General features: G+C 31.0%; 1 protein-coding gene and 1 pseudogene across 1 annotated transcript; both read right to left on the reverse strand.

The window, feature by feature from the left end:
* Positions 1 to 3,649: 3,649 nt before the first annotated feature.
* Positions 3,650 to 5,251, reverse strand: LOC106327266 (methionine adenosyltransferase 2 subunit beta). Its single transcript, XM_013765380.1, has 6 exons — positions 4,976 to 5,251; positions 4,701 to 4,866; positions 4,429 to 4,616; positions 4,225 to 4,351; positions 4,024 to 4,154; positions 3,650 to 3,937 (listed from the first exon to the last, which is right to left on the reverse strand). The coding sequence occupies exons 1-6, from the start codon at positions 5,192 to 5,194 to the stop codon at positions 3,794 to 3,796; spliced, it is 975 nt and encodes a 324-aa protein (XP_013620834.1). The 5' UTR covers positions 5,195 to 5,251; the 3' UTR covers positions 3,650 to 3,793.
* A 1,747-nt stretch (positions 5,252 to 6,998) lies between these two features.
* Positions 6,999 to 10,429, reverse strand: LOC106323903 (annotated as a pseudogene).
* Between the last annotated feature and the right edge of the window lie 11 nt (positions 10,430 to 10,440).

Raw genomic sequence — 10,440 nt, forward strand, 5'->3', positions numbered from 1 at the left:
AAAATCGAACCAAATATTAAAATCCTAACACTATTGTATTTGCATAATAAGTGTTATTATTATTAATTATGTTATACATTATACATGTATCAATATTTATTAAGATATTGTGTTAACAAAAATGTACTGATAAATATATAATATTTTAAAATACATTTCTATGGATTCAACCATATACTGGTTTTATAATAAATTGCTTTTAATATATATATATATATATATACTGTAGTGATGAATGTTTCGTGATTTTTTAATTTGGACCATTCTTTAAAATTTTATTAAAGTTTACATCAAGTAATTATAATATTATAGTATTTATCTTTTTAATTGAATACAAATGATTTTTTTAAGAAAGTTCTAAACAAAATATTTTAAAACAATTTTCAGAATCAATTTAAATTTTATATACAAAAGTAATTAATTTTAAATTATTTATCATAAAATATAATTAGAAATTAAAATTTATTTTATTTTTGATTTATATATGAAAATTTAAAATTATATATTCAATGATAATAACAATTTCAACTGATTAATTTTCAAAAATAAAAATTACAAAGATTTTGTTAGAAAGATTCATTTCTATTTAAAATTAAAAGAAGATATTTATCCAACTTATTGTATTTCTCAAATATAATATTTACTACAAGCTTATTTTGATGTACAATGTATTATAGTATTTCTTTAAAAAAATTCTTCACATTATCTCAAAAAAATTCTTCTTTACTATTTGGTTCAAATTTAATTTGTTTTCATATAAATTTTAAATTTTAAATAAAAAGTACGTAAAGTAATATTTTTACATAATAAAGTTTCCAAAATAATTTTTGTTACAAAAATAAAAAAATTATAGTAATAATATATAAGCCACGTAAACATATATATTATAGAATTACATAATATATAACACTAAATTACATTAAGTTATTGATAAAATTTTTTATATAAACTAAAATATTTTAGTATAGAAATAAGAAACCCGCACGGTTGTGCGGATCAAGATTTAGTTTCTTATTATAGGGTTTGTGTGCCAAAGATATTATTCTCGGGCTCTATTCATTTCTTCTTCGTTTGTTTTTCATGTCATTAGATTGGTCCAAATCTCATTATTCTTGGATTTAGAAATTCAATTGAATTCGAAGGAATTAGAGTTTTTGTTGAAACTTTTATTATTTTGAAACTTTTATGTTATTAGATTAAGTATTTGTAATCATTCTTCTGAAATCTTTTAAATTCTAGTGTTATTCAATTTAGTGATTTCCTAATTCCATTAAATATTTGTGTTATTTAATTTTTGGTGGATTTTGTGGTAATTGTATTTGAAAGGAATTTAATGGAAAAATTACTAAAAATGTATAGAACCAATTCTTTGTCTTTGGGTTGGGATTTTAAGATAAGTTTTATATTGCTTATCCATCAGATATATATGTCAAGATTTTTATTGATCATTATAATATACGAGATTTGAAATTGTAATTTTCATTATAAATTTTAAAATATTTTATCATCTTGACAAAGATATAAATATATTATTTGTTGTAATTTATATTCCTATAAACCGCCTTATAATTAATTAAATTACTATTATTAAGTGTTTTAAAAATCGTTCTAGATGCATAATCAAGCACATACAAGTTCTAGGTGCCCGATTAATCAATAATATTTTATAAAGCACTTATTTAACGCCTAACAATTTCTTGAACATTGATTTTCATTAATCAAGTTTTTTTTTTCTTAAATGATTTTCTTTAATTATATGAAATAAAATGATTTAAGTTTTTGTTACTTTCACTAGTCAATTTTTTATTCAATTTTTTCTTTGTGTAAAAGTTCATAGAATTTAAAGGAATTAATATCTATCAAATTTATTTACATTCTCTTAAAATCCAGAACAACAGAATTAGACAAATGCATTAATTTTTTTATCAAATCTTATAAAATACTTTGAAAGCTATTGATCAATTAAATTCTTGTATTCAATACCACATCCCCAATTGGACGAGCCATTTTTTTATGTTTATACATTATCAAGCTTAAATACGGCAGACTTGACGACCGTCATGGTCATGGGCTTAGTCCAATGGTTGACTAGCCAATTTAAAATTGTGCACCATTCCTCTTAAATAAAAAACTTTTCTAATTTTATCCTCCAAATCTAAGATGGAAGTTTATACCATATAATGTTATCTCCAACCCAACTCCAAAACACCATTTTAGTGTAATTTCTACATCAAAACCTCTCCAATCCAACTGCAAAAATTATATCATTTTAGTACAAAACTACAATACCGCACCAAATTTGGTGCGTTACTATTCACAACGCCAAACACTGTTTACTTACTTTTTTTAATAAAATATTAACTAAATAAATATCAGTAGCAAGATAAACACATATAAAATAGATAAATAATTATATAATAATTACAGATATTGGAATAGTTTATTTTAGTTTGTTATTTTAATATTATTATATTTAAAAATAATAATAATTTATTTTAAAACGAACTAGATCTCGACCCGTGCAACCGCGCGGATTTTTGTTTTCATTTATTTTTATATAAACAATTTGTTTTCAATTCTAAATTGGTATATATTATAATATATATGTGTCTATCAATTTTTAAAACATAATAAGTTTACGGTATATTTTTTCATTGAATAGATTGTTTCAAACTTTCACATGTATTTGTATCTTCTTATATATATATATATATATATTTTCGGATTATTATTTCATTATAAAAATCGTAACTATATATATAAAGATATTTTTTTATTGTCATATTCAAAAATATTGTAACATTTCAGAAATTTAGACATTTTTTAAAAAATTAAACTTTTCGCTTCATAGATTTATATTATCGAGAAATAATTAAACATTTAGTTTTTGTTTAATTTTTAAAATAAACTATGTAGTTTAAAATTGGTTTTCATTGGTTTAAGTTAGTAAAAATTAATCATTGTTAGATAATATGATTTTTTTATTTAAAAAAAAATCTTTATAATTTTAAAAGTTAACATCGACAAATATTTAAATTATTAACATATGGAGGTATAGTATTACAACATTAAATTATATCTATTTAATTTATACTATCTTTTAATCCAATTGATTATCTATTGTTTAAATCCAATTATTGATAGCTCAATAAAAATTTCTGGTAGGACCAAAATTTAAATGATAAGATTAGAGATTAAACGTAACATGACTTTCTAAGAATAGATCCATTAGGTCCATTTAAAAAAATCACACATAAATCAAGATTGTGACTTCTGTTTTAATATATAAGATATTTTAGTGTTATACATTTTTGTACAATATAATTATATAATAATTTGATTATATATATATATATATATATATCAAGTAATAATAAAATTTCTAACTAAATAATATAAAAATCAAAAATAAAATTTTAGTGTAAAATTTGTCGTTGTGGTTATAAATGAAAAAACTTTTTGACACTAAAATAGTGTATTTTTAACATTAAAATGGTGTTATGGGTTGGAGATGTCCTAATCTGAAGAAATGACTTAATAGTTTGAACCAAAACCTTCCTTGATTTGATGATTGAAGTTTAATTGTTTATAGATCACGTTATCTTAACATACAATATTTATTTTAAACTCAAAAAGATGGAACGAGGACTTAGTTGTAAAACAACAAAACAAAAGTAAACAATAAAACCAGAACCGTTTCAATCCTTTATTCATATTATATTTGGTTTTATTAACCGAAATTTATGGAGTGGAAAGAAGCAGCGGTAGGTAAGGAAGTCATAAGGGAACAATGTTACGAGAGGATATGGGAACGAGATTCGGACTGAAGCGTTAATCTAACACCGTCTTTGAAAGAAGTTGGGGAGATGTCAAGTGTCTGAATGAGTTTAGTTATGTCCATTGATATATCTGCTGGTGACACCACTCTTCGATCAACCTAGTTAAGCAAAACAGTTCACACCCATTAACAGTTGACTGCTCTACAATATTCTTCTACAAGCGAGAGTGAAAACATCATTTTACCGATGAAGCAGAAACATGTTTAATCAAGGAAAGATCGTGTCCTCTGACTTGTGCAACCACTTCCGCCATTTGAACACGAGCGAGTCTGTCCGGTCCACCAGCATTCAAAAGAAGCCGCATCTGTTTATCATCTGAAGGAAGGCAACAACAACATGTTACCTTTTTTCACCGAACTATGATGACTCAAGAGAAAGAATATACCTGAGAGAACCCATCTGTCAATTAACCTCAAGATGATGCTAACGAGATCCGTAACATAAATGGGACAACGATACTCATCATGGAAGAAATCAACCGTGTCTCCCTTCTGTAAGACACTATCCATCCACTATAAAAAAAAAAAGGCCAATTCAATATACTCAGAAAAGAGATCTAACTTTGATAATGTTTGTATCAGAAAGGAACCTGAACTGGGAGATTCTTAGGGAGTGGTGATAGAGTTTGAGGACCAAAGATGATACTACTCCTCAATATAGCAAAGTTTTGACATTTATCTCTGATGAGAAGCTCTGCTGCAACTTTTGATTTGCCATAAACGTTGACCGCGAGAGTCTCGTCTTCTTCCTTGTAGAAAGACTTGACACCTTCATAAACTGATATTGAAATCCAATCAAATTAAAAAGAAAGAAAGGATGGGTGTGTGTGATAAAATCTCTCTCTACATATGACTTGTTAACCTTGATCAGTAGAGAGATGAATCAACAGGGTTTTGTTTTTTGTCGGAAACGCTGATGATAACCAGTTAACAAGGGATGAAGGGACGTTGATGGAGAGAGCTGAATCTGGATCTTGCTCACAGACTCGAGGAACAGAGAGAGCTGCACAATTCACGACCACGTCGGGCTGGAAACAAATTGTCGATTTCAGACCAGAGAGTCTCTAACACACACACATTAATTCTTTGAATCTGGGTAGAGATCCGGCGAAAGAAAGGATAGTTGATTCGACGAACCTGACCAAAGTGGTGGGAGATGGAATGGAAACCAAGACCGGTTTTGAGATCGACATGAAACGATGGAAAATGTGGGAAAGCCTCGAGCAAGAGGCGGGGAAGGGGACAAGAGTGGTGAGTGAAAGCGACGTCGTAACGATCTCCGGCTAAAGCTTGAAGAAGATGCTGGCCCAAGTAGCCCGTACCTCCCACAACCACCACTTTCGTCTTCTTCTCCATTCTTTCTTCTCCGACTAAACTCTCCCACCCATGTTTATTTTCTTCTTAACTCAATATTTATTTACTTCTTCATCACTGTTCGGTAAAAAATGGACTTAAATTTAAAATAGAAAAATATAATTTAAATCACCAAAATTTTTAGTTAAAAAACATCAACTTTCTCGAACTACTTAAACCCTCAAATTATTTTAACTAACCATTTTAAGTTCTAACATATTTTGACTAAACCATTTTTAAGATGTAGTTAAAATGGTTAACATGGTTAGTTTCCATCTTTAATCTCTGTTAAATTCATACGACATTTTGAAATGTTGAAAAAAATTATTCCTCAAGGTAATTGAACTCTGTTACCAAAACTACATTTTTAGAAAACTAAACCACTAGACAACTTACAATTACGGTAACTTGTACGAATATTAATAGTTATTGTCGCACAAAAAAAAAAAGAATATTAATAGTTATCATTATTAAACCTCATCTTCTCCCAACCTAAATCTCTAATTCGTTTCTCAATCTAAAAATTATATGTTATTTTGAAGGTTTTTGTGGCAAGGTAGTAGTCTTGGCTTGAGTCTATGGGACATATCTTCGAGCTCATCAGTGTCTCCATTCATCTTTAGGTTGATACACTCCCATCAAAACAGAGTTGAAGACTTTCTTTAAGTGGTACACGAGCTACGGACATCTAAGTCTTCGGTTTAGTTGTTGATATATATGTATGAAAAGGAAGAGTCAATTTTAAGATGTGTGACTCTGTGTTGTATGAGTTATAATATACTGATACGATTAGATTTAGGTTTTGAAAAGAAACCATTTGGAATTATTAGATTCAGAAACGAATTAGGGATTTAGGTTGGGAGAATATGATTTGGAGGTTTAATAATAACTAGGATAATATCTCCGCCTTGCGTAGAGTGAATTTATATGAAAATTATTTACGAAATATTGTATAAAAAAATAGAATTTATTTTCTTGATCTAATTAATATTTTTGACCTTTAATTAATTTTTTAAATTTTTTTTTGTTAATTACATATTTTGTTTACTGATGAGCTGATTCCATTTTAAAAAATATTTTAGGTCAAAAAATAACTTATCGCATAAGAATCTAACGTTTAGGCCGAAGAATCTCATACCTACTATTTGGTTACAATGAAACTATGTCAGCTCGGTTTTATATCATGATTTAGCAATTTAAAAGTTAATTATGGTTATGAGAATTTTACGTTCACGTGTCAATCTTATCTATCTTCAATATTTTTCTCATTTTTATGTCATTTTTTTTCATTTTTGTTATTGTTCGATAGAAATATTGATTTTTGAGTTTATTCTCATTTCGTTATTTTGTTTTGGCATGAGATTTAGAAAATGTTTAAGATTTAAAATTATTAAAGAGATACATACTTAGGTTAAGATTCACGCCTTGTACATAATAAATATTTTATATTTATTACTTATTTTATGTTTTTCTGCATATTATGAAATAATAAAATAATAATTATATTTTAACTAACTAAGAAATCAGTTACTATTATGTAATAAATTGACATGCGCATATAAATCAAACGACCGTTCTTGTTTAGTTGCAATCATTTTAGAGTAAGTAAATAAAAACAATCAATCTTATCTATCGTATATGATATATAATTAAATTTAAATGATATTAACATAGATATATAGTATACTTTTAATATGAGTATTTTTTTTTTTGAATTGAATGTTAAATTTAAATCAAAAAGAAAAAGTTCTTTGTTTTACATCAAGTGTAACTTTTTTGAAATGAAAAACTCAAAATGAAAAAAAATTTATCTCCTTTTTCTATCTTGTGCTAAACCAATATACCATCCCTCCATCAAACTCTTTATAATTGAGAATTTGTTTCTCACCGCCTTATCAATCCATTTGATCAACAAATCTGCTGGCTTAGGAGTTTCCCCATGCCTTATCCTATTCCTCTCTATCCAAATTGTGTGCACAGCAGCTTGAAGAACATACCGCAAAGTGAAAATCTTGATCTTCCCTTGAGTATGATCCAAAGCCACTCGCATAATACCCCTCCAACTCGTTGTGTATTTAGTACCCATAACCCTCCTTGTCAAAACCTCCCAAATCTGAGAAGAGTATGGACAGTCAAAGAAAAGGTGAGCCAATGTCTCCATAGGATCTCGGCAAAGCACACAAGTAGTATCAACACTGCCACCCCAATTACTCATTCTTTCACTGGTAGATAATATTTCCTTCATCGCCATCCACAGAACAAAAGAGAATTTTGGAGTAGCATGCTTAAACCAGACCATTTTATACCAGTAGCAACTCTGATACTGCACTCTAGTCAATTTCCAAGTCTCCTTCAATGAAAAACAATTCTTGTAACGTCCCTTTCCATTTTTCCATAAAGATACATCTTCTTCCTCTGTAATATTGACTTTATATCTATCAATTTCCTCTTCAACTCTATTGAAAATAGGATTTCTATGGAATCTTCTTCGATGTCTACTGCATTCACACACCATTGCACTGATAGAAATTCCCATATCAATATAGCCTCTATCACAAAGAAGATCTTTCAAACACCCCAAAGGAGACCACGACTCATACCAAAAAGATGTTTTCCTCCCATTCTTTATTTCCACCCTGTATAGCTTCTTCGCAACCTCTCTACATTTTAAAATCTTTCGCCACATCCACAGAGACCCCTTCCGAATCAAGTAAACTTTAATCCAATTCACCCAAAGAGAGTTAGCCGAGAGAATTCTCCAAATCAGTTTTAAACTACACACCAGATTCACTTCTTTCAACCTTCTCACACCCAAACCACCCTCTTGCTTTGGTTTACAAACTTCACCCCAAGAAACTTTAGCCTTCCTCCCATTTAACTCCGGACCAGACCAAAGAAACGCAGAACAAAGCTTTTCAACTTCTTTAATACACGCACTTGGTAGTCTAAAAGCTGCCATACAAATATTTGTGAGACTAGTGATAACAGACTGAATCAACTGCAATCTTCCTGCATAGGATAAGAACCGATTCGTCCAAGAACCAATTCTTTTCCTAATCTTCTCTACAGGGGGGAGAAAATCTGAGACTGTCATATGCTTAGTCAACAAAGGAAGACCAAGATAACGTACCGGTAGTGATCCCGTTCCAAATGGGAAAGATGGAGAATCTCCTCCTGTTTTTGACTAGAGATACCCGCCATAAATAAGGTAGACTTCTCCAAACTTATCTTTAGCCCTGTCATCTTGTCAAACTTCTCAAAGACCTCCAAAATACCCTCCACTGATCTCTTTGTCCCATCTGAGAAAACCATCAGATCATCGGCGAAGCACAAATGAGTAAGATCAAGATTTTTACAACTCGGATGGTATCCAATCTTCTTCCTCCTTGCTGCTTCATCTATCATCTTCGATAGAACATTCATGCTGATTACAAAGAGGTATGGCGACAAAGAGCAATCCTGTCTCAATCCCCTTGTGCTTTGAAAATACCCAGCCAACTCACCATTAATTTGCACCGAGAAAGAAGCAGTTGAAATGCAGAGAGTGATCCAATGAATAAACTTCCCCGGGAACCCCAATGCTTGCAGAGTGTTTATAAGAAAAGACCACTGAACTGAATCAAAGGCTTTGGAGATATCAATCTTTATAGCACAACGAGAAGAAACCGACTCCTTATGGTAATGTTTTACCAATTCTGTAGCCAGCAACACATTCTCCATTAGAAGCCGTTCTTTAGTAAACGCCGACTGATTAACTGCTACGAATTTTGGCAAAATACCCTTCAATCTGTTCGCCAGAAGCTTTGATATTACCTTATACAAGACATTGCAGCACGAGATGGATCGATAGTCTTTCATCTCCTTGGCTTCAAGTAAACCCATCTGGCCCCGGAGCTTTACTGTCTGCCATCTTGAATATAACCCCTTTTATTTCTTCCTTAGTAACTTCCTTCTCCAGCATTATACAATCCTTCTCACTACACTGAAATCCCAGCAACTCTCGAAGATTATCAACCTCAGCTCCTTCATACCCCAGTGGGTGAAAGGTCATAAAATCCGTGAAGTAGCGCTCAGTCTCTCTTTTTATATCCTCCTCTGTTGTGGCTAAAGAACCATCAGCACAAAGAATTTCATGAATCGGGTTCCTAACCTCTCGAATCTTTACCCAGCTATGAAAATATTTGTTATTCCCATCCCCCACATCTAACCAGTGCATCTTTGATCTTTGTTTCAAGAAATCTTCCTCCAAATCAGCTGCCCCCTTCCACTTCTCATAAGCTTGCAACTCATCATGAATTCTATCTTGTGAAGGATTATCCAAAGTCTCTTGTTGCTTTGCACAAAGAACCTGATAAGCTTCCTTCGTTTTCCTTGGCAAATCTCCTAGGTTTAGTTTACTCAAAAATCTCAAAGGTTGCTTAAGATCCTTAAGCCATTTAGTAAGCATGAACATGGCTGAGGTAGAGTGGAACAATTTCTCTCGATATCTCCACTGGTCTACTAACAACTCTTCAAACTCAGGCATTCCAGCTATTGCATTTGTGAACTTAAATGGTTTTCTTTTCTTCCTCTCCTCCTTTTTCAAATGCACTAGACAACGTAAATGATCTGAACATCCTCCCGGCTCAAAAACACTATAAGCTTGTGTATTTAGCAACCATTCTTCATTGACGAGCACTCTATCCAGCTTTTTGCAAATCAAACCCTCATCTCTTTTATTACACCAAGTAAACTGCGGAGCTTGGTACCCCATATCAGTCAACTTGCAATCCCTTACCTCCTAAAAGTCTCGCATACCCATTGGTAATCTTGGTGAACTCTCAAAAGCAGAATGCCTACTTCCATCCAAAATCTCGTTATAGTCTCCCAGAATCATCCACTTTTTATTCTTGAACATCGGAGCTTCATTGTGATTACGCATATCTACCCACAACTCTTTCCTCTCTTCCACCGTATTCAAAGCGTAGATGAAAGAGCAGAAAAATTCTTCAGATTCTCCTTGCAGAAGCACTGAACAAGTGATCATCTGCCCACTTTTATAAATTGGCGTCATTCGAACCTCTGCATTCCAAACAACCCAAAGCCTTCCCAATCTACTAAACTCATAATTTGATAAAAAAATCCAACCTTGAAACACATCTGAAACTATCTCCACTGCCTTCTTCTCCCTTACCCGAGTTTATATTAAACACCCAAACTGAAATGACTGATTCCTTATCCAATCTTGTACCACGGCATGCTTAGTTGGT

Source organism: Brassica oleracea, chromosome C2, assembly GCF_000695525.1.
Source record: "Brassica oleracea var. oleracea cultivar TO1000 chromosome C2, BOL, whole genome shotgun sequence".
Classification (NCBI taxonomy): Eukaryota; Viridiplantae; Streptophyta; class Magnoliopsida; order Brassicales; family Brassicaceae; genus Brassica; species Brassica oleracea.